The sequence below is a fragment of the Mauremys mutica genome, chromosome 2, assembly GCF_020497125.1.
Source record: "Mauremys mutica isolate MM-2020 ecotype Southern chromosome 2, ASM2049712v1, whole genome shotgun sequence".
NCBI lineage: Eukaryota > Metazoa > Chordata > Testudines > Geoemydidae > Mauremys > Mauremys mutica.
This window is the reverse complement of record NC_059073.1, coordinates 291,663,331-291,687,303: the sequence shown is the minus strand read 5'-3', so window position 1 is coordinate 291,687,303 and position 23,973 is coordinate 291,663,331. Positions and strand designations below refer to the sequence as shown.

The 23,973-nt window shown below is 47.7% G+C and overlaps 2 protein-coding genes across 5 annotated transcripts in view; one reads left to right on the top strand and one right to left on the bottom strand.

Annotated features, from left to right (window-relative positions):
- Nucleotides 1-725, bottom strand: part of KLHL18 (kelch like family member 18) — a 42,487-nt gene extending 41,762 nt beyond the window's left edge. For both annotated transcript variants that reach the window (XM_045007400.1, XM_045007401.1), the window contains exon 1: nucleotides 568-725. In XM_045007400.1, the coding sequence (XP_044863335.1) occupies nucleotides 568-705 (138 nt within the window). In that variant the 5' untranslated portion in view covers nucleotides 706-725. The remainder of the gene's footprint in view (nucleotides 1-567) is intronic.
- Nucleotides 726-863: 138 nt separating this feature from the next.
- The window catches only part of KIF9 (kinesin family member 9), a 37,865-nt gene continuing 14,755 nt past the window's right edge, over nucleotides 864-23,973 (top strand). Inside the window, exons 1-17 of one of the 3 annotated variants that reach the window (XM_045005340.1) lie at nucleotides 864-917; nucleotides 3,642-3,673; nucleotides 6,202-6,302; nucleotides 6,461-6,626; nucleotides 6,764-6,870; nucleotides 7,824-8,048; nucleotides 10,395-10,478; nucleotides 10,589-10,681; nucleotides 11,721-11,868; nucleotides 13,092-13,156; nucleotides 15,569-15,646; nucleotides 16,993-17,061; nucleotides 17,577-17,681; nucleotides 19,149-19,204; nucleotides 20,089-20,179; nucleotides 20,877-21,007; nucleotides 22,987-23,184. In XM_045005340.1, coding sequence (XP_044861275.1) covers nucleotides 6,207-6,302; nucleotides 6,461-6,626; nucleotides 6,764-6,870; nucleotides 7,824-8,048; nucleotides 10,395-10,478; nucleotides 10,589-10,681; nucleotides 11,721-11,868; nucleotides 13,092-13,156; nucleotides 15,569-15,646; nucleotides 16,993-17,061; nucleotides 17,577-17,681; nucleotides 19,149-19,204; nucleotides 20,089-20,179; nucleotides 20,877-21,007; nucleotides 22,987-23,184 — 1,712 coding nt within the window. In that variant the 5' untranslated portion in view covers nucleotides 864-917; nucleotides 3,642-3,673; nucleotides 6,202-6,206. Of the gene's footprint in view, nucleotides 1,018-3,615; nucleotides 3,674-6,201; nucleotides 6,303-6,460; nucleotides 6,627-6,763; nucleotides 6,871-7,823; nucleotides 8,049-10,394; nucleotides 10,479-10,588; nucleotides 10,682-11,720; nucleotides 11,869-13,091; nucleotides 13,157-15,568; nucleotides 15,647-16,992; nucleotides 17,062-17,576; nucleotides 17,682-19,148; nucleotides 19,205-20,088; nucleotides 20,180-20,876; nucleotides 21,008-22,986; nucleotides 23,185-23,973 lie in introns of those variants that run through there. The other 2 variants (XM_045005338.1, XM_045005337.1) reach the window with 2 other exon arrangements.

Here is a 23,973-nt window from a genome sequence, read left to right as displayed (position 1 = left end):
CGCACCAGTCTCAGTCATCCAAGACAGATGAGCTCCACCAAGCCAGGAGAGGTCCAAGGGGTGCGTGGAGGGAGCAGCCCCAACTCCAAAGCCTCCCCAGACTTCACTCACTATGGCACAGAAACCAGCCAGGGCAGATGGGTGCCCTGGCTCTGCACCAAGGGGCAGAGCCCAACGCTGGGGGGGGGGTCAAACCCCCAACATGCTGCATAAGGTCAGGGAGAAGGGCCCCCATAGAAGACAGCACTGGTGGTGCAGACAGAGGCAGGGGCTAGATGGTGGGTGGGGTGGGGGGTTAAGGAGAGACAACCCCCCACCCCCCGGCCCGGGGCTCCCCATCCCATGCCCCCCCCGGCCCGGGGCTCCCCATCCCATGCCCCCCCCGGCCCGGGGCTCCCCATCCCATGCCGAGCCCGAGGCTCCCCATCCCATGCCCCCCCCGGCCCGGGGCTCCCCATCCCATGCCGAGCCCGAGGCTCCCCATCCCATGTCACCCCCCGGCCCGGGGCTCCCCAGCCCATGTCACCGCCCGGCCCGGGGCTCCCCAGCCCACGCCCGGCCCGGTACCTTGAGGGTCACGTCGCAGAGCTTGCCCTGCCTCCGGATCTCGCCCATCACCCCGTAGCCCCGGCTGGGCAGGTCCCCCACCGAGAAATGCACCAGGTCCTCGGGGTCCAGCTCCGGCTCGGCCGCCGCCTCCAGCATCTTCCCCGGGCCGCGGCCGCCGCGCTCGCCACAGGGAGGGCAACGCGGGAGGAGAGTGACGCCTCCGCCCGACCCAGCTCCACGCTGGCCCCTCCCGGCCGCCGTAACCAACCAGAGCCCTCGGGCCCCCGCCGGAAACGGACTCCCCTCGCTTCCGCATTCTCTCGGAGCACTTCCGGACGCGGCAGGAAGTGGCGGTAGTCATGGTAACGGTGTGTACACCCACCTGCCTCAGCTTCGCCCCGGTGCCTGCGGCGCTGGGGGACCCGCAGCGACAGGAGCAGGCGGCGGCGGGAAAAGCGGCCGCTCCCGGTCAGTACCGGGCCCCCGGCCCCTTCCCCGCTCCCCATCCCCACTCCCAGCACCCCCGCCTCCATCCCCGGGCCCCTGCCCGCCTCCCGGCACCCCCGTCCCCCGCCTCCATCCCCGGGCCCTTCCCGCCTCCCGGCACCCCCGTCCCCCGCCTCCCTCCCCGGGCCCCTGCCCGCCTCCCGGCACCCCCGTCCCCCGCCTCCCTCCCCGGGCCCCTTCCCACTTCCCAGCATCCCTCTCCCCATCCCCACTCCCAGCACCCCCGTCCCCCGCCTCCCTCCCCGGGCCCCTTCCCACTTCCCAGCATCCCTCTCCCCATCCCCACTCCCGGCATCCCCGTCCCCTGTCTCCACCCTCACCGTCCAGCATCTTTGCCCCCCGTCCCTATCGCCCAGGCATCCCCATTCCTTGGTCACTGTCCCCATCCCATCCCCACCCCTTAGTCATCCCCGTCACCGATCCCATCCCCACCTCCCAGCCACCCCCATCCCTGTTACTGTCCCCATTCCTGTCCCCATCTCCCTGACACCGACCCCATCCTCACCAGCTGTTCCATCCCTCTGTGCCCACCCAGCCCTCTTTTATCATCCCCATCCCACCCCCCCCCTTAGTCATCCCTATCCCTATCCTCACCAGCTGTTCTGTCCCTCTGTCCCCACCTCCCAGCATCCCCATCCTCCTGTCCCCCTCATCCCCATCTCCTGTCTCCATCCCTGTCCTCATCCCCATCTCCCTGTTACTGTCCCCATCCCCTCCCCAGCCATCCCTGTCCCAATGGCACCATCCCTATCTCTCAGACATCCTCATCTCTCCATGACAATCCCCATCCCCCAGCAAATCTCATCCCCACCCCTCAGCCACCCCCATCTCTCAGCCATCACAATTACTACCTCCACTTTCCCACTGTCCCCATCTTCGTCTCCACATCCCAACCATCTCCCTATCACCACCACCATCCCCGCTTCCCACCCATCCCTGTATTGCCACTGTTTTTCCCCTCACCCCAGCCATCCCTGTGCTGCCACTGTCTGTGCATCTCATTGTCTCTGCCATCCACACATCCCAAGCAACCCCTGATCGTCACCTCCTCCACCCTCACTAGCTGGATCACACCGTCCTCTTCCCCATGTCCCAGCCATCTCCTATCTCATATTGCCATTGCTCCCATGTCACCACCATCCTCATCCCTGTATCATCTCTGCCTCCATCCCCAATGTCCCAGCTGTCCCTGATCTCACATTGCCACAGCTCCTGCATCCCATGTTCTCACCCCTGCATCACCTCCATTTCTGTACCCACATCCCAACGATCCTCATGCCACCTCTAATCCCACAGCCCTGTGTCACCGTTGGCTCTGTAACCACGTCCCAGGCATTTAAAAAATCTGGTTGACAGCGTGGCTTGGGAAATTGGTAATGGGCTATGGAGCCTTGCACTTCTAGGCCACTGGTTAAAGGCCTGTCTGAGTGATTGATTGCTGGCAAAGTTGAAAGGCTATTTGGTAGCCTGTGTGGAATGACTTTGGTGGATCTCAATCAGTGGATAGGTGCCCATATGACAAAAACAACCATCACAACTGACACTAATTGGCATCCTTGTTGCAGACACAGCAGAAAGGCCAAGGACTGAACGGGCTGTGGAGTCTGAACTCCCTTTCTTATCCTTGAACCTTCTGTCAATGGTAAAGAGTCACAGGAGTCACTTTCTTCTAACACTGAACAAGGAATTTTATTACAATAAGAAAAATTTCATTAGCCCCAAGGCTATTCTCTCCCTCTCTGTGCTTCACCTTAGAGCTTCTGTTTAGAACCTTCTCCAGCTCCCTCTTCCTGCCTGGCTTCTTGCTACAGCTTTAAAGAAATAGTGCACCTATCCTCACAATCTTCTTGTCAAGGTAGAAACCTATTGCTGTGGTACTGTGAAAGATTACAGTACCACTACCTCAGCGGTTCTCAAACTTTTGTACTGGTGACCCCTTTCACATAGCAAGCCTCTGTGTGAGACCCCCCCCTTATAAATTAAAATCACTTTTTTATATATTTAACACAGGGGTAGGTAACCTAAGGCACGCGTGCTGAAAGCGGCACGCAAGCTGATTTTCAGTGGCACTCACACTGCCCAGGTCCTGGCTACCGGTCCGGTGGGCTCTGCGTTTTAATATAATTTTAAATGAAGCTTCTTAAACATTTTAAAAAACATATTTACTTTACATACAGCAATAGTTTAGTTATATATTATAGACTTATAGAAAGAGACCTTCTAAAAACATTAAAATGTATTACTGGCACGCGAAACCTTAAATTAGAGTGAATAAATGAAGACTCGGCACAGCACTTCTGAAAAGTTGCCAACCCCTGATTTAACACCATTATAAATGCTGGGGGCAAAGTGGGGTTTGGGTTGGAGGCGAACAGCTCACAAGCCCCATGTAATAACCTTGTGACCCCTTGAGGGGTCCCGACCCCCAGTTTGAGAACCCCTGCACTACCTGAACTGTACCTGTTCTTTGGATAAAGAAAGAACTTTACTCTCCAGGACCATCAGTCGTTCACTAGCACTAAATTCATTTTAAAGTAATAACATAGAAACTGCATATTCATGTGTATCTGTTTCATCTTCTCCAGGTTTCCCCACAGGCCATTATCTGTATTAGTTGGTGAGTACCATGAGTCTGATGAGATGGTGAGAATTTTCCAATCAAAGGGCTGGTCCACACTAAGAAGCGGGGTCGAACTAGGGTATGCAAATTCAGCTACATGAATAGCGTAGCTGAATTCGAAGTACCCTAGTTCGAACTACTCACCCGTCCAGACGCCGCGGAATCGAAGTCCGCGGCTCCAAGGTCGACTCCGCCACCGCCGTTTGCAGTGGTGGAGTACCGGAGTCGACCGCGGCGCTTCCGGAGTTCGAACTATCGCGTCCAGATTAGACGTGATAGTTCGAACTCCGAGAAGTCGAACTCACCGCGTCGACCCGGCTGGTAAGTGTAGACTAGCCCTAAGGGTCTAATCCTGCAAATCCTTAGTTGGTGAAACTGTCATTGAGTCCTGTGGGAGTTTTGTGCATCTCAGGCTCACAAGATTATATCCTACATTAAATTAACAGTATGAATTAGACACAGTGCCTGACATGCCACCAGACAATGGTCATATGTCAATGCAATAATCCTCTATGCTGGAGTGTTGATAAAGAAGGAAATCTTGAGGTGTTTGGATCCGGATTATGCTAGGAGTTTGGGATCTAAACTGAACTGGGTTTGGATTGGGTCATTTTAAATTCTTGAATATCAGCTGTTTGTGTGAGATTTTCAATGTCTTGGGCTAAAATTTGACAAAAATAAAGTTTTTCATGATATTTCTGCCATGTTTAAACCAGAGCCAGAAAACACACCTGCCATTCTTTCTGGGATCCAGTTTGGAACCACGGTTGTAGCGGTGCATTTGGATCCGATCCCCATTCCCGAAAATCCTATTGGATTTGGGTTCAGGGTGCCAGGTTTGGGCCTCATTTAGTTTTAAGGAGGAATCTGAATGAAAAGAATATTGTCATTTGGTGCATTAAGAGAGGGTTAATTGAAACTAGAATTTGACCTTCCAGATTTCCTCTATTTTAGGAATGCACACCAAAAGCATTTGCATCCAACCGTTACTGAACTCTAGGGAGAGAGAACCAGGGTGCAGAATATGCTAAACCAAAGAGCCAAGGAAAATGATAAGGGAATCAGTAGGTACAATTAAAGAGAAATCCCCCTCATATGAAATTAATACATATCCATGCCCTGGGTTGTGTTTCTTGAGCCATTCAGATTGTTTGTAACATGCTTTGAGAGCCTCACATGAAAGGTGGTTTTCTGTGATCATGAGACAAAGAAATGTCTATATTTTATTCATTTAAAAAATGAATCAGATGGATAATAAACCACCTAAAGCAGTGTAAGGAATGCAGAGCCTTGTTCTACATGGTATCAGTAATGTTGTAACCCCCTCTCAGGTCATTTGATCGTAGGTGAACAATAAACAAATGATCACCCTAGAAAGCTGATATGCTAACATACAACACCCCAGGGGTATTCACCCTGTGTAATGGCCACTTTATGCAGAGCCCCTACAAAGGGGGGTGTTCTGGAGTGGTCCATGAATAGGTAGGGCCAGGCAGGAGGAGGTGTGGCCAGAGCATTCCTAGTTATTCTGAATTATTCCCTTTTGCTCAAGGCCCACAGTGCCCATACTAGTTGCACAAGTTAAGGCAGCTCTCAGACTGCAGGCTCTTTGGGGAAGGACCACATTTCTCTCTCTCTCTGTATAGTGCTTAGCGCAAAGTGGCCATAATCTTAATCAGAGAATCTGGGTGTCATAGTGAAATAATAATAATTAATAGTGAATTGTCCATGGATCAGAAAATCCTATATCTGATGTAAAACATTTTCATTAAAAGTTTGTGGCTAAATTGTTGCTGCTGTAGCACTGCGCCTTCAACACATCTTCCTGTTACTGTAAGAATTACATGGTTGGGTCTTTGCATTTATACTCTCTCAGTGACTTCCAGTGTTCTGTTTACAGGCGAAAAGATTATTTTTCCACCTGTCAGCATCACTTATTCACGCTGGGATCTGAAAATCAAGCTGGGCTCTCCCTGCCTCTCAATTCACCAGTGATCAAAAGTTTGCTGATAGAACCTAGGGCCAAATTCTGCACTCAGGTACACCATTGTAAAGATGGCCTAACTGCATCAATGTCAATGGTTTTCTACCAGATTTGTATCAGAGAGCAGAATCCGGCCGTTAGCTGAGAGTTGCATTGATGATGCATGAGACAGAATAGAATCCATCTCATTCTCCTGTAGCTGTTTTGTTCTGCAGGACTAGCAGGAAGAGAAGCTTGTTTGTGTCAGTAAATAGCTAGGACTCAGATGCACAAGAAGAACTTGTAATGACTAAGAAGGTTTTTGCATGTTCTATTTTTACATGTTCACTTTAAAAATTTCCTTGCTTAGGCTAGATATGTGCCTATAGTTCCTCTTAATAAACCATGGTTAGAAACTACAGCTTAACATTTGTAAACAGTTTATTTTAAAAATTGATGACATTGCAGCCTACCTTTTGCTGATGACAGCCTTTAAACTGTATTTTAGGGAACACAGTATTTTCTTGTAAACCTGATTTTTCCTTTCCCCCCCTTCTTTTAGTTACAATGAGTGCAAAAGAAAGGAAAGTACGTGCATTTGTGCGAGTCAAGCCAACAGCTAATTTTCCTCAAGACATGATCAAGTATGGGCCAGACAACAAGGTAAAGGAACAAGAGACATCAGGAGCATAATGGATCTAGACTCTGATTTAAGTTATGGTAGCAGAAATGAGGAGTAACCCTGCTGCAGTTACACCAGGGATGAATTTGGCCCAATATCTCTTGTAGCACATCAACATTCTTCATCTCTGTCTTTTTAGAGCATAGATATTTACATCAGGAGAGATGTTAAGAAAGGAGTCGTCAATAACAAGCAGACTGATTGGTCCTTTAAACTGGATGGTGTTCTTCACAATGCCTCACAGGATTCGGTTTATGATGCAGTAGCTAGGGACTTGGTATCCCAAGCTCTGGATGGCTATAATGGTAATTTTTTAATTGATATTTGTGTTATTTTAAGAAATAGTGGGGCTCCCCATCTGAGGATAAGATCCCTTTGATGTTACATTGGAGAAATTAATGAGTTCTACTGAATTTATTCTTTTGCTTTAAAACTTTTCTAGGCACTATAATGTGCTATGGGCAAACAGGAGCTGGTAAAACATACACCATGACAGGAGCAACTGAAAACTACAAGCATAGAGGAATCATACCCCGAGCTATACAGCAGGTACTGGAGATTTGAATTAGAAAGGAGGGGAAGAAGGAGAAACTAGTACATCTATCTTATCTGTTGTCCTCCCAGTCCTGAGAAATTTGTTGACCGCCCCAAACCTGGGCTACAAGGTCACCACCAATCATTTTAACAGGAGATGGATGTTATATGGTCCTTAAAGAAGTTGTGGAACAATAAAACATCATGATGTTGCACCGTGATGTTCCATCATGATTTTTCATTGTAACACTGTGACCTTGTGCCATGAGAGAGGTGACATTTCAGTGCAGTGGGATGACGTTGCATTGCGACATGCGGACTGGTCATCCTGTTGCAACATAAACATGATGTCATGACGTGCAACTTCCTTAATCTCTCAAAAGGGCACGCTGTTAGGTGAAGATTCTTGTGTGCCTGCCCACAGAAGCACAGCTGAAAAGCAGTTGTAGGGCTGACGTAACCTGCACAAACCAAAGCTGGAAGGTGTTCTGCAACAGAACGCTTTATTATTTGTTTCCAGTAGCTACTGTGTTAGGTGTTTTCCAAGCATAAAAAAGAACTAATTCCTGCATCCAAGAGCTGATCTCATTAGCTCATTGTTATATTGTCCTTAACTCCCGCCCGAATAATTTCTTACTAGTTATATTCCTTGGTGTTCGTGTAAGTGCTGTTCGTGCAATTAGAAAAAAGCAATTCAGCCAGCAAATGGAATGTTCTTTATTGTTTAGAGAAATCACAGACAACTCTTGTTTTAGGCTTCCTACCCTTGACAGTGTCCCTTTAAAGGTATAATATTTTCAAAACCAGAATAATTTTGAAAATCTTATTAGAGCCGCCGCAGTCCTGCTGAGAGTGTGCCATATACTGACTGACTGTTTTATAGTGAGTCACATCCTGAAAAGCAACAAATTGATAGGAACCTTGTTTGTGAACTCAGACTGTCATTGACAAGCATATGATCTGTGCAGGTGTTCAGGGCAGTTGAAGAACGCATCGATCAGTCCATCACTGTCCGAATGTCCTACCTGGAAATCTACAACGAGACTCTCTTCGACCTTCTCTCCACTATGCCTCATGACATGTCCGGTGACACTCACATGGCTGTAGTGGAGTACCCACAGGGTGTCTTTGTGAAGGGCTTATCTATGCATCCAGCCAGCCACGAGGAAGATGCTTTAAATCTCCTGTTTGAGGCAAGTTAAAACAATGACTCGCTATTATTTCTCATTCTTATTTTTTATGTTTATTTTTGCTGATTTAGCTGAGGAAAGAAAAGTTGTCTGGGGTTAAAGCAGAAGATGGGAAGTCATGGGTGAGAGCGTCACTTCTTCGCCAGCCCTGGCATAAAACCCCTGGTTCCTGCCAGGGAGGGTTCCCCTGGTGCAGATACTGTGGAAAAAAGCATACGGCTGCAGTCCGAGAACCCCCTTGCAAGTCCTGGTATATGGGCAGCGCTGGGGTGAGGCTGGAGGTGGAAGGGGTGTGTCTGGGATGGGGCTGCATCACACAGTGCTGTGGAGATTCCAGGCAGCACTAGGGCCCATAGGGCAGGTCAGGGAGGCTGCTGTAACAGACAGGGCCCAGGGTTGTCTAAATTATGCTGGGGGCCTCTCTAGCCCTGGAGCAGCCCAGGATTGGGAGTGCAAGCTGGCTTGTTTCCAGTGTGCTGGTGATCTCATTTAGGAAGTCATTGAGCAGCTTAAACAGAGTGCAAAGGATAGTCTGTAAGGTATCCTAGTTAGCAGAACCATTGTCTGAACTGTGTTGTCTTTCCTTTTTGAAAAACTGCTTGCCAGCTGTCCTGGCTGGGTCAACACTCTCCCATACCAAGCGAAGACACCTACCACTGACACTTTCTACAGACAGATGGGGCAGTCATGGCATGCCTACATCTAGTCAGTCATACAGAGGGGACACTCAGCTGGGCAGGTGAAACTAGGAGTCATACATACATGTGCACCAATTTCACACATAGGGGCCTTAGCTTAGACGAGAGGAAGTTGAATAGTTTGCTCCCTATCTAGAAAGCATGTTTCACCAATAACTGACAAGCCCTTTTAAACCCTTCCTTTTTTTGCTTTCTAATTGCTGAGCCTATGTTCAGGTGTTCTGAAAAAGCTCAGGCTGGGTAACTAATAACTTTCTTGATTTCTAGAATGGGAGACATATCATAGAATATCAGGCTTGGAAGGGACCTCAGGAGGTCATCTAGTCCAAACCCCTGCTCAAAGCAGGACCAATCCCCAGACAAATTTTTGCCCCAGATCCCTAAGTGGCCCCCTCAAGAATTGAGCTCATAACGCTGGGTTTAGCAGGCCAATGTTCAAACCACTGAACAAGACCTGAGAGTCAGGAGAAATGCCAGAGCAGTTTTTGGAAATAACTAGGCACATAGACATCAAAATGATCTAAACAGCACACAGTGATTTGTGGCTGCAAATTGTGGCTGCAAGAAGGGAAGCTGAGTTTTGAAAAAATTGTCCTTTGCTCTCTGTGCTTCCATTTCCTTATCTGTAAAACAGGGATAAGAATGACAAAGAGTCCTGTGGCACCTTATAGACTAACGGAAATATTGGAGCATGAGCTTTCATGGGTGAATACCCACTTTGTCAGATGCTGCGTCTGACGAAGTGGGTATTCACTCACAAAAGCTTATGCTCCAATACTTCCGTTAGTCTGTAAGGTGCCACAGGACTCTTTGTCGCTTTTTACAGATCCAGACTAACATGGCTACCCCTCTGATACTTGAGGGATAAGAACATTTTTCTAAAGACACCAACTTGACTGGGTTCCTGTTTTGGGGTGTTGACTCCTTACCATGAGGCAGGGCGGAACTCCTCTAGTTCTCAAAGGCTTTGAGACACAGGTAGGCCAGCCGCCTTTTGAGACCCACTACAGGTGCCTTAGTGGTGCCCTCTAGAACTTCAGTTCCTTTCTAACCATGCTCCACTGTGACACTCCCTGTCAGAATTGCAGCCATCACAGACTGTCACAGCATCATTTTCAATGACTGATTCATTTTCTTGTGGTCCCTTCCTATCCTATAAGTAATCTTGGGTGTCTATTACATTTAGGGGAGATCTTTGCCTCATGCTTATCAAGGAACGGAAGCAGGCATGGACGCACTAAGTCTTGCCTGCCTGTTCCTCAAAGGGCCACATTTTTTGAGGGTTAGGGGAGCTCTGGCCCCTTTCACATTAGGAACCTGAGCCCCAAGGATGGGAATCCAGTTAATATGGAATGTTCAGAGAAGCAGTATGACAGATAAGTAGGGATCCCTTACCTGTCTTCATGAGCGGAATATTTGTAATGTGCTTTGAGAGCCATGCTAGAAATGCCTACCACAGACAGATGTTGGGAGCGCCTCAGATAGAAGGCTGTGGATAAGTGACCAATTTTATTATGATCTCTACATATTGAAGATACAAGCATTGTTTATTTAGCTGTGACTTTAATAGTCTTCCTTTCACATTTATTCGACTAGTATTTATTTTATTTCTTAATAAAAATAATGTCCTCAATTTTGACTTCATTTTCAGGGTGAGACCAACAGAATAATAGGTGAACATACTCTGAATAAAAATTCATCCAGGTCCCATTGCATATTCACTATCTATATTGAGGTAAGTCCGCTGGCAGGTTTCCTGGGGGCTCAGAAATCTAGGGGTCTTTAGAATTTAAATGTGTACTCTACTTCAGTTGTGTGTAATGTTAAAAACAATTTTTTTCTCAGTCTCATTCCAGAATTTTGTCAGATGCCAAATACACTGCTTCAAAAATTAACCTAGTGGATCTGGCAGGTTCAGAGAGACTGGGGAAGACTGGGGTAAGCAGATGGGAAAAAATGTTTGCTCTCTAAGAGATGGGTCCAGTTGTTAAAGTGATGCCTGTAGAGTCAGAGGACTTTCCCACTACAGTTAATGGAACCAGCAAAACTGAATTCCCTTTCTGCCACATTCAACATTTACCTCTAAAGGAGGCTGATAGTGAACATAATTTATATTTCTGCTTTAGCCAACGGAATTTTATTCTAGCTTGTTTCTGGGAATTTGGTGTCAGGGACGAGAAGGGGCTTGATTCTGGTGTTAGATATACTCTTCAGTTGTTAATCCTTAAGTATGTGTCAGCATCCCCTTACCACAGTTGCACATGAGGAGCTGTAGATTTTTCAAAATCTATGCTTGACACAGGAATCAACCCCCTGGTCAGTAGATAGGAGGAGCCATGACAAAGCTCAACCCCACGAAAGCATCAGAGGATGCTTGGTTATCTTCAGTAGCTGTAATAGCTTTTTATCAAGTCCAAATGTGCAAACATCATCCTCCATGCAACTGTCTCCTGCTCAATCATTCCTTCCAACAATGTCATTGCTCAGTCTAGGCAAGAGCCTGAGCCATCCGCCTTATTGGGAACTCTTTGTAATTCAGCTTCATTCTGCAACTGCACTGAAAGCAAAAATCCTTCTGCTTCTGGTGATACTATGGAGACTGATGCAATCGCCTTTCTGGAAGAATAGGGAACAACTTAAACCTTCAGTGCTCCCCTGTGATATACAACTGTATTGTGTTGAGCAAGAAATCCCCAGGCAGCCTTGTGACAAAGGGAGGATTTCCCCTTTCAGAACTAGGAAAGCCAATATTCTGGCAGACCTGTTATTGCCAGATCATAGCCCTGAAGAACTTGCTCTCAAATTGTAGAAAGCCCTTCAGGATCTAGAATCTCATAATTAATCTGTGTTGGACTCATCATCTCATTTATCCTCCACTTCAATCAGAGCTGTAAGCCCAGTCAGGGACACACTCTTTTTCGCAGTTCAACCAGAAAGATGCATGTGGAAACTTTTTGCCTTTTGGTCTTTCTTGCAGTCCGAGGGGCAGGTTCTGAAAGAAGCCACATATATCAACAAATCGTTGTCATTCCTTGAGCAAGCGATCATTGCACTGGCTGATCGTAAGAGGGACCACGTCCCCTTCCGGCAGAGCAAGCTCACCCATGCCCTTAAGGATTCATTAGGTAAGGACCTGGAATCGGAACAGAGGGACAAGAAAATATCTTGGGTTTCGGTTCTCATGGGGAGATCAAGCCACGACCAAACACGCTCACTCAATCTGACGGCTTGTCTACACAGTGATTTCATACATGGCCAGCCAGAGTGCACTAGCTTGCTGTGACTAACTGGGACTGTGGACCCTGTTATAACACACTAACAGTTCCATAGTGTACTTTGACCTCCTGTGATTTCAAGCTAAACCAAGGCAAAATAATTTCCAGATCACTCAACATCTCAATGATGTGCACCCACGTCAAACAGCAGTATGTCAAAGCGCACTACTGAATTTACAGTGTGCTGTAGCATTGTCCATATGGCCAGTTAGTGCGCGGCATGATAGATTCATGCCCTGGCTGGCCATGCGCTAAATCACTGTGGAGACAAGCCCTCGGTTAATAGTCTAACATGAAAAATTAGCAGTGGTTTCTGTTTTTCTTACCCTAATGAAACATCAGGCATACGTACACACAAGCTTCACACTGATCAAGCGAGTAGAAACTTTACTAAACTTTTCTCAGCTGAGAATACTTTAAAAACACACCACAGTCCTTTCAAAGTTCTGATCCTGCAGGTGCTATCAACTCTCATTGAGTCCTGCAGGAGTTGAGGATGATCAGGACCTGGGCAAACATGACAAATGAAAAAATTGTATTACATCTGGAATCTGTAGGACAGGTATCCACTTTAACAACACTGTATGACACGGTCTGAATAGAGAAAGTAACTGAAGACAGGCTGTAGATGTCGGCAGTAAGGAACTGAAATCATACAAATTTAGGTTGGAATTTCAAAGCTCTCAGCATTGGCCCAATCCTGTTCCTCCCTCTGATTTCATTGGATTAGAGGCCAACACTGAGCACTTTTAAAATCCCATCTTTCAGCTTTTACCCCACTCCAACCATTTACAGTTTGCATTGCCGCATACGTCACACTAACTCAAAAGGCTGGAGCCAGAACATTGGCTATTCCCTTAACTCATTCCATACCACCATGCTTATGAACATTATCTTTCATGGTCACCACTGATAACCCTTCCTGTTTCCTTGGAGGAAAAATTACAAACTAGCTATGTTCATTGTAGTCGTGCTGTGTCTTTCATTCTTCACTCACTACAGAATGTAAAATTCTCCAGGAAGGAACCCAACACAGAGGAAGTCACATTCCTCCCCCTTGCTGTCTTTTTCAGGGGGAAACTGCAATACAGTCCTGGTGGCAAATATCTATGGTGAAGCTGCTCAGATAGAGGAGACTGTAAGTAGAGAAACAATGAGGAGTCCTTGTGGCACCTTAGAGACTGACAAATTGATTTGGGCATAAGCTTTCATGGGCTAGAACCCACTTCATCAGATGCATGCAATGGAAAATACAGTAGCAGGTGTATATATATATATATATATAATATATATATATACACACACACATAGTACATGAAAAGATGGGAGTTGCCTTACCAAGTAGGGGGTCAGTTTTTGCTGATACAGACTAACACGGCTACCACTCTGAAACCTCTAAGTGGAGAGAGTTCCTTCAGAAATGATGTCCTTCATTTAAAGATATTTCGGTCCTGTCTGCGCTACAGTCAGAATCATGCTAGCAATAACCATGATTAAATTGTAGCATGCACAGCACCGTAGTTTGAGGTCCAAGGAAGTATCATGTTGAAGTCAATGAAGCAGCAAAGAATCCTGTGGCACCTTATAGACTAACAGATGTTTTTGCAGCATGAGCTTTCGTGGGTGAATACCCACTTCTTCGGATGACTTGCATCCGAAGAAGTCATGCAAGTCAATGAAATCACTTGACATTGCATCAAATGCAGCATGGTGGGAACTATATGGGGCTAGTTTTTCCAGTCTGCTAAGGCCATTTTGTGGCCACATAAGCCATCGAGGATGCTAATCTTCCAAGGGGAAAATGAGACTCGCCCAGATAAATACTCAAGGCCAAATTCAGCCTGGATCTAAGCATGCATAGTTTCATTATGTATTATTATTCTTTGTACCTTTCCAACAATGGGTGTGGAACTGTACAGGACACAGTGAAGTCAATAGTTATACTTAAGGCCCTGTGATAATCCGAGATCTTTTTTTGAAAATGCCCAGTAGTGCCACGCATGAAGTGTTGATTTTCATAGAATATGCCTGGCAGCCGAGTCCCTCGTGAAGTGCTGCAATTTTTCCAATGGTGTGGAGGCAAAAGTGAGCATCTCTGCACGCCAGTCTTGTGCTCAGTGCAACTGGTAGTGCGCAGCAGCATCACATTGGAAGAGCAGTGGGGTGCGGGGGCATGTGAGGCACAGTAGCTGGCGCTGCCACCACTTGGAACACAAGCAGCTGTGGCCTCAGTGGGGAGGAAGAAATGGGCATTTGTGCTCTGGTCTTATGCTCAGTGTGATGCCTGGCACACGTCAATGTCATGTCAGAGCAGCTGCTGGGGGGACGTGGCAGCTGGTTTTATGTGAGGCACAGTAGCCAGTGTGGCCACTGCTTGGAACACGCCCTACAAGCCACACAGAACACAAGACTGGCATGCATGGATGCCTGCTTCCACCCCCCCGCTGAGGTCGCAGTTATTCATGTTCCAAATGGCAGTGGCGCTGGCTACTGTGCCTCACATAAAGCTGGCTGCCACGTCCCCCCGAACTGCTGCTCCAATGGGACGCTGCCACGCACTGTGAGCCACACAATGCACGAGACCAGCACGCAGATGCCTGCTTCCATCTCCCCACTGATGGAAAAATCACGTTAATGGGCTAATTTTGTGATTTCCGCTCAGTCTGTGAAATTGTGATTTCCATAGGGCCTTAGCTATCCCACTCTATGCCAGGGCTGAATTTGGTCCTTGGTAGCAACTACACAAACAATTTGCTATGTTAGTACCAGCAATAACCTCCTCATGGTGAGATCACTTAAGCTTTGGAATAATTCTCCACAGGAAGTTGGTGGTAGCCTCATTGCTGGAGTCATTTAAAATTGGGCCGAACAAAACACTACCGTAAAGTATTGAAGGGAAGAATTCTGCAGTTTACCAGGGAAGGAGTTAACTAGCAGATGTTTTTTGAAACTAAATGACCTATCATACAATCTTCTCTGCTATTGGGCATCATTATTGTTATTTATTATTTGTGCTGTGGTGACACCTACAGGCCCCAGTCCCATTGTACACACATATAACAGAAAGGACAGTCCCCACCCTGAAGAATTTACCATCTAGAGTCAAGTATCAGAGGGGTAGCCGTGTTAGTCTGGTTCTGTAGAAGCAGCAAAGAATCCTGTGGCACCTTATAGACTAACAGAAGTTTTGCAGCATGAGCTTTCGTGGGTGAATACCCACTTCTTCGGATGCAAGCAGTCCGAAGAAGTGGGTATTCACCCACGAAAGCTCATGCTGCAAAACTTCTGTTAGTCTATAAGGTGCCACAGGATTCTTTGCTGCTTCCATCTAGAGTCATCATCTAAAGATGAATAATCATCTAGAAGCAACCGGGCACTAGAAGACCTACTCCTGGAATGAGGATAGTGTAGAATGGTGGTCTACAATGATACAGCTTTTCCATGTCTAGCTTCTGGGATCCTATAGTATTAAAATAGCAAAGGTTTTTGAGTCTGGTCTGGTGACCCAAACTCGCTTCCTGGTTGATAGGCAAACTGTAATGTTTTTCAGCTGTCCTCTCTCCGTTTTGCTACCAGAATGAAATGGGTCACAACGGAGCCAGCCATCAATGAGAAATACGACCCAGAGGTATGTATATTTTTGAGGGGAAATGGAAGGAAGAAGGTTCTTTTTCTCAGATCCAGGAAAAATTAAGACAACACTTCCCAAGCTTCGTCATCATGTGTATCACAGCTTAATAGAGAAACTCTCTCATGGACACCTTCCCTCCCACTGAGAGGATCATCTCCAGTCCTATCTGATACTCTGCAGACCACCTCCTTTCCCATGGCTGGTCACACAACATCCCTGCAACAACGACAGCAATTATTCACATGGAAAAGTAACGTTAGAAAAATAATCGATATCTTTTAGCTTCTTTTAATGCACTTTAAAATAGGGAGGAGACTTGGCATTTTGTGTCCAACCAGTTCTCCTCAGACCACCAGCAAGTGCTCCAATGGACCACACTATGGGAACCACTGCTGCACAACACACGTGGCAGGAGAAAACCTTGCTGTACTGTACTGTCCGATTTCACGCGTCTGTCTACAGTAGGTGGAAGCAGAGAACCATATAGTGCAGCTTCCGCCAAGAGTTTTCAGACGAGGCTGTGGACTGTGCAACAAACTGTCTTTTCCCGTTCAGCTCCCTTTCTTTTGCTGTGTGATGAACTGAGTGGAAACGAACTGAAATGTATTTAATGAGACTATTACATGTGGATGCTAAGTGGGAGCTTTGCAAAGGCACAAAGGGCAGTTTGGCAATTAATTCTCACTGAGTTTCAATGGGAATTGCCCCCTCAATAGCCAAAGCTTTAAAATAGTCCAGATTAGGGAGACATGCAGGTCTCAAGTATGCTGTGTGAATCCGCTAGCATAATGCATTCCTGTTAAAGTCAGTGGCGAAACTGGCATTGCCATCAGTGAAAGCAGCACTGGGGCTCTGTGCCTTCTGTTTTCAAAATAATGCCATGTAATCCAGAAAGACCACGGTATGGGGGCATCAGATCGGCGAAGCATTGACTAGATAAACAGGTGACTTTCCCTTCGAAAGCTTAATGTGACTTTACAGAGGGTGGCTCCAAGACACAGCAAAGGAGGCTGCCTGCTGGAAGCTATACTAAGGCCAAGTGATTTCCAGATCACTCACTCACTATTTCAGTGATGTAACCCAGCAGTGAATTCTCTGGGAGCTGCTACACAGCTGAGATTTTATTCAGCAGCCATAGGTTTAGTTTGACGCCTATATTTGTGGGGGACAGCTCCAGTCAAGCCAATGGGGAGGCAAATTCCATGCCTGCCTCAGGCTTGGGGCAACACCTCCCCTGCCCCCCACCAAACTACACCCATGCCAGCAGCCAATCTGAAGTGGCTTTGGACAGTTCTTTCTCTAGTAGCACTTGGTCACTTGGCATCTTTTTGTTTTCCTGCTAGCGGATGGTCAAGAATCTGGAGAAGGAGATTGTTCTTCTGAAGCAGGAACTAGCCATGCATGACAGCTTGGTAAGGAACAGGCTGCAGCCGTTAATTGCTGCCTGTGCTTTCTCTCTAAGCCATCTTGCTGGGGATCTTAGTGGGTGCTTTATCTTGATTTTAATTTATCTCTACGATCAGTTATATCCATGCTTGTCAAGCTTTTGCTTTCCCACTGTGTCCCTGTGGAGTCCTTTGAGTTTAGACAGAGTTCTGAGGGGTCCCCACCAGTTTTCCATCTTGTTAATTTCCCATTCCACAAGGTTCCATGTCATAGTCATTAACCCGCAGAGTCCTGGATGCCAGACAGCATAGCCTTTCCAAACCCATCAGTGCCTGTCCTTAATTTGCTCAGAAGGGAGAGGCAGGGAGTGCACTGCTCCCAGCCAACTCCAGAGTCCAGCGCCCAGCCAGTCTACAGGATGAGAAGAAAAGAATTAAACCTGCCATGGCAAGGCAGAGCACAGCCAGCTGACCGTCAGGCTAGCATTCGTCCAGCTCATTGTAAATTGTTGCACTTCAGCTGTTCAGCTTTTCATCCCTAGGTCAACCGCTCTCTGGTGAATTATGACCCTCTGAATGAAATCCAGATAGCAGAGATTAACTCTCAAGTCCGCAGGTACCTAGAAGGAGCCACAGACGATATTGATGTGAGTAGCTACCTAACTGACAGGGGCTTGTACAACTTGTTCAGCTGGTTATATTTGGCTGGATTCCAGGCTCTTTCAGCTAGAGGGAATGAAATCAGTTTGTGGAGGAACTGAATTTAGAATTAAAGGTGGCACTAACTTTTTGAACACTTCCCTGGTATTTACAGGGAAACTCTGGACACCTGCCTTCTCTCATTCTTATCTCCCCTTCAGTGAGTAGGAAGTTCTAGGAGGCTTCCACCTGGCCTCAAACTCAGTGGGATGGTCTGCTTTGAACTTCCTTAAAAAGACAGTGTCAGAATTCTCCATCTGGGTAAAACCATGTCATAAGAACGTAAGAGCAACCACACTGGGTCAGACCATCTAGCTCAGTACCCTGTCTTCCAACAATGGCCAATGCCAGGTGCCCCAGAGGGAATGAACAGAACAGGTAATCATCAAGTGATCCATCCCTGTCATCCACTCCCAGTTTCTGGCAAAGAGATGTGTTCCCAAAGTATTGTTCAAAAAGTGTTCCACCTTTTCTGGGAGAGGGGAACTTCTGGGGCACTACAGTCCCGTCTCTCTACTCTTTGCTTTTCTCCCACCCTCAAAGGTCCCAGAACATTTTTCTGCAGCTGATGGGGGTTGGGGAGAGTTGGCTTTTGTGGAATCCAGGGAATCTTTTAGGGTTAGGGATGGTCAGCCTAAGTAGGAGCAGGGAAGGACTAAGGAGTTTCTTATAGGGAAACATGTCCTTAGTGGGGTTATGGAATCTTTTAGCAGGAAGGATGCATCTCTGGGAGTGGGGAGAATGTACTTCAAGACTTCCTAGAGAGGAAGGATGGTCCAGTGGTTAGGCCACTCGCCTAGGACTTGGGAGATCTAAGTCCCAGAGTCTATGTATGACCTCGTGTAAGTGCCTTAAGCCCAGATCCGCAAAGGCATTTAAGCTCCTAACTTCTATTGACTGATCTGGGCCTTAGTCTGTACAATGGGGATAATAGCACTGCATTAAAGCTTGTGAGGGGCTCAGATGCTCTGGCGCTGGGAACCAGATACGTACTTCAGATAGACTTAGCAGCGTGTGAGTGAGGAGAGAGCGGCATGGCCTGCCTCCTGCGTAATGTTGTGTGTTACACTTTGGCTGATAATTGGCTAACGGTTCCTGACCTCTGGGGTCGTACAGGATACCTGCACAGCTGGCACCTGCCTCAGCCTATCGGATAGATTCCTCTGTTCTTAAAGCCCACTTAAGAAGCATGAACAATGAGTGATGGTCATAGCCACATGGGGCCTGATTTTCCCAGTGCAGGATACAAGGGTTGAGTTATCTGTATCCTAAGGCTAGAGAAGGGGGCCCTGGGATTCTATAGTATTTGAACCAGCCTTACAGAGCAAGTTTTTTAAACATTGCACAGTGAATGTGACCGTAGTGAATGTGATCTGTCTCCCATTATATCTTCAATGTACGTATCTCTTCCTCAGATAATGAACATCAGGCAAATCCAAGAGGTATTTAACCAGTTCAAAGTGATTTTAAGGTAAGGTATTGTAGCCAGGGTGTGTGCATTGGATAAGGAGATTTAGAAACTCTCCACCAAGCAAGCGTCTGTCTGTGACAGCACAGCACAGTGTCATGACACCACTGGTGATGTCGTTATAGAATATGCAGAGAATAAGTTGTAGTTGTGAGATGCTCAGCTCAACTCCTGATGGCTTGGTCAGGGGGAAGCTGCTGCTGGCTAACCCAGTGGCACCTATAGATCATGAGGCTGGTCCTTGGATGATGGGCTCCATGAATTGGTTAAGTGTGCTCTGGTGTCTGATCAGGAGGGGTCGGATGCTACAGTTACAAAAGTAACATGATGTCACTGCAGGAAGATTTGGGCTTTGAGGAGGGAAGTGGCAAGTCTGTGCTATGTCACCGGGTGGGCATTCCTGTTCCACAGGAATCCAGACTGGTCCAGATCCATGTGTTGGTGTTTTGCATGGATTTTGTGCCTCAGGGAATCCTATTATGGGGCTAAAATAAAGCATGAAGATCAGGTCTTATGGTGGTTCCACCCTCCAGGGCTAAACTACTGTGGAGTCGTGTTATTTGGGCCATAAAAAAAGCTCCCTAAAATATTTCAAAAGCTAGTGAAATGTATACGTGCCTTAACAGAAGAGATTTCCAGGCCTAAGGGACAACGTGGGAAAAGGGTGAAAAGAAGAAAATAGAAGGAGGTCAGAACAGGTGCATGAAGGAGAGCGGCTTGGGAAGAGTGCATGAAGCAGGAGGGGGAGTAGGAGGAATGGAGAGCAGAGGTAGACATAGGGCTGATATTAGACACGGCTTTCTTTTGAAGTGTGACACACTGATGAGTTTGGGGCTGTATGAAATTTTCTCTTGAGCACAATGAAAAGGGCAGTTATCTCTCTCCAGCCAACAGGAACAGGAAGTGGAAGCCAGACTACGAAACAAATACACCCTGATAGACAAAAGTGACTTTGCAGCCATTACTGCTGCTCAGAAGGTAGGGCTCTGGGACTGACCTTCTGCCTCAAATTCTTCCTACACTACTTGAGAGGAACCATTGAAAGCCAAGGCCCTGAGCTACCATGGTGATGGGGATGACAGAAGAACAGAGCTGCTACAAGTCAATAGAGCTGCACCACTTAAGCAGATTTCGGTGCTGAACGGGCCATTTAGCTGTGCTGTTGAGACACTGACAGAAATCAGATTTTACTTATGAAATCCTCTTGCAAACTCCGCCGTCGTTGAATGAAGATAACCCAGAGTGCGTCGTTCTCTGATATTATTAGCGATACCATGATTACAGTGAGATTTCTGGTATTTGTGAGGTGTCGGAATGAAGCATTCTGGGATATCATCAAAGAAACAGAAAATACAGTAGGATTTAATAAATGCGTGGGGAAGAAATTTTAAACGTTAGTTTAAACCTATTTCTGTGATGTAAGTCCGTACTTCCTCCAAACCTAGTTAGTGGGAACACTCAGCACATGAATCTGAAAATAATTCCAAGGGCTTTTTTGCTTCTCGGTTCACCTTTAAGATGATTTTTTCCACCAAGATGCCATGAGGTGAATCTGGATTTAGATTAAGGAATTGGACAGACTTACCCCTCTGAGCAGAGTATTTAGTTCTCACAAGCTGGACATCGGCAGGGCTAATACTTCTGTATTCACATCTTCAGCCCCCTCTGTTTTCAGGCAGGCCTGGTTGATGCAGAGGGCCATCTAGTGGGGGAAGTGGATGGACAGGGCTTCGGGATTGGAGTTGTTCCTTTATCCAAACCCGGCGGGAAGAAAGTTAAAGCCAAGAAAGCCAAAGAGCAGCTTAGGTGAGTTGACATGTAAAACAGCTGTTCCCTCTCCTTTGATCAGGTGTCTTTCTCCACTCATGAAAATCTTCCCTATGGCAGTGACATAACCAGGGATTTATGGGCTGCTTTACACCTACAGGGGTGAGTAGCTACCCAAGGGAGAAGGCTGTGGAGAAACAGCCCCAATAGCCCTCGTGATATTCTGTGTTTGTTTCAATGAGGAGGTCCTGGCCTACTAGGATTGGTGTTGATACAGGGTTGTGGCCTGATCACAAAGATGATGGGCAGCGGGTGAAGCTTCCCCCTGGGGAGGCTAGACCCTGCCCCACCTCTTCTGGCCAAGGCTGCGTCCCCACTTGCTGCTCTCAGCCCCTCCCCACAATGGCCCTGGCTGGGGTGGGTGCGAAGGGGGCTGAGAGCTCTGCCCTGGCCGGAGCTCCAAGCCCTGAGCCTCTTCCCCATTCCGCCCCTTCTGCCTACGGCCCCACCATAATCCGACCCCATTCCGCCCCTTCCCCCCAGGCCCTGCCCCCATTCCACCCAGGCCCTGCCCCCACTCGCTCCTTAACTCAAGCTGCCCAAAGACCAGAAAAGCTCTGTGCCCCTGCCACGGCCCCAGGGCCACAACAGGCAGTGAGAGCGCCTCTTGCCCTGTGGCTGTGGCAGGAGATTTTTCTGGGGGCCTCAATTCCACTGCTGCCCCACTGGTGGCATGAGATTTGGGCCTCCATTACGTACCGCCCATGACAAAGACCAAACCTGCCCCTCAGAATGCGTCTTTGCACGGTCAGCGTCAGACTCAAAGCCGTTTGGTTTTGTGGGAGTCTGGTATGTGCAGGATTTACTGCAAATGACTACTCGTGTTTATTACAAGTGGCACCGAAGGACAAGCCAAGAATGGGGCCCCATTGTGCTAGGTGCTGTACAGACTCAGAGTAGTAGACAGTCCCTCCCCCAGGCAGGCACAGGATGGGGAAGGGATAGAACACACCAGCAGAGTGACCAATGTGATGGCAGCACATGGCATGTTAGTGCCGTGGTTTTGTTGTTGGGTGGGTTTAGTTAGAAGGTGATCAGCAAAATGGGAAGGGGGGTGAGAGGGACAGGGGAGGGGAAGCAGAGAGTAAGAGGAGCAGATGTGGCGTGAACCTGAGCTAAAGAGACTAGAGGGAGGGTTGGTGCAAACAGCCCATCAGCACAGGGCAGAGAAAGTCCAGTCAGAACAGTAAAACGTTCTCTGAATGTCCAGAGGCCCCTGTTCTAGCTGCTTCTGCTCCTGCTGGCTGGAGTCTCTGGCTGGTTTCTCCTTGCAGTTGTTCCCCAAGACCGCATGGGGGAAGGAGGCACCACTTCAGTCCTAGTACCCCTGAGTGGGGGGCATCTCCCCTGCACGTTTCTGGGTGCAGGAGGGGTGCTGGGGTGTGCTGCCCTGGTTGATGCCAGAGTGCTTCTCCACACTAACATGCAGCTTCCATTGTCATCTCTTTCATCTCACACTGGGTGTCCCTTGCTGAACAAACTCACGGAGGCCAGTTTAAGGAGACTCTTCACTCCTCCTCCTTTAACTGGACTGGGGGCTAAGCCAGGTCTTCTGGACTCTGCTACAGGGCTCCCTTGAGGGTGGAGGGGGGTCCACTGCCTGCTGCTTGCTCCAAGCAGACACTTGTATATTCAGTCTCTTAATGTGCCCTAGCCAGGTCCGTGTAACCTGTGCATGTGAATGGACTTCTCGGGAACCTTCACAAGAAGTTGATCCTGCGTGTGCTGCTATTCCTACAGATTTTATATTCAGAGAGGTCCCTCTAGGTTTGCAAGTAGGGAGCTGTGACAATAGAGACAATGGCTCCTGCCCCACTGAAGTTGGCAGAACTTTCACTGTTAACTTCAGAGGAGAAGGCTCAGACCTCCAGTTCTTGAATCAGAACTGGTTTCTGCAGTGTAGTTTTAGTATCAGTGTTTTGTCATATGCCGGAAATTAACCATCTCTTTCCTCTTAGCCCCACTACCAGGAAGGAAGGATTAGGAAGCCCTGTTTCGGGGAAAGATCTGGATTCTATTTCCCCATCAAGGAGTCAGCTGGTAAGTTCCGCAAAGGATTTGGATGTGAAGGAGGGACTACTACGGGAGCAGGATGCAGCTAGTATTGAAACACATCGCTCGGAGTCAGTGCCCAAGGAGGAGTCCCACCGCCCGAGGTAACCTTTCACCTTCATGAGGCACTTTCCATTTGCAAAGCTAAACAGGTGGGGTCATCCAGGTTGCAAAGCCAGACAGAGTGCCCAGTCGAGGCTCGGTCTGTGATGGGGGCAGAGGGGACAGGGCCAAGGCTGAGGAAATAGTTCCATTTAGCAAAAGGGATGCGTAGTGTTAGCTGTCCTCACTCCATGGTATTTTGGCCTAGGTTTCCTGCTCTTACACCTTGCTGTTTGCAGTGGTACTGTAATGGGGCACCATGCACATACATGGGGAGTGGCTCGTGTGTGCATTTCAGTGCAGTAATACATCAGTGTGGTGTGTCTCCTGATTTTGGTTCTCTTGGATTTGGCATTCCTGTCACTTGCCACCTGGGGATTGACATTGCATCCCCACTTTGGATCCAGCTCCCACTAGCTTCAAAGTGAGCTACAGGGTAAATTCCAGCCATTGCACCCAGCATCCACCCTGTTTCTGCTCTCTGCTGTCGAAAACACGTCCCTGCTGCCAGCAAAGGAAGCAGTCCCCTTAGACATGTTTTTCAGTAAGCGGTAGCAGCCCTAACATTTTGTTCTGAACTACTAAAATGTGACCATTGCTCAGTAACAGAGCTGATGCTGCTTCGGGGCTTTAGATTCGCAAACGCTTAACACACATTAACTAATTAAGCCTCACATCCCCCTTGTGAGGTAAGGCTGTATTATCACCATTCTCATGGTGGGGATATGAAAGCATCTGTCTAGCTTTGTCGCAGTTTCTAGGGGATCGATACAGGGTAGGCTCCTTTAAGG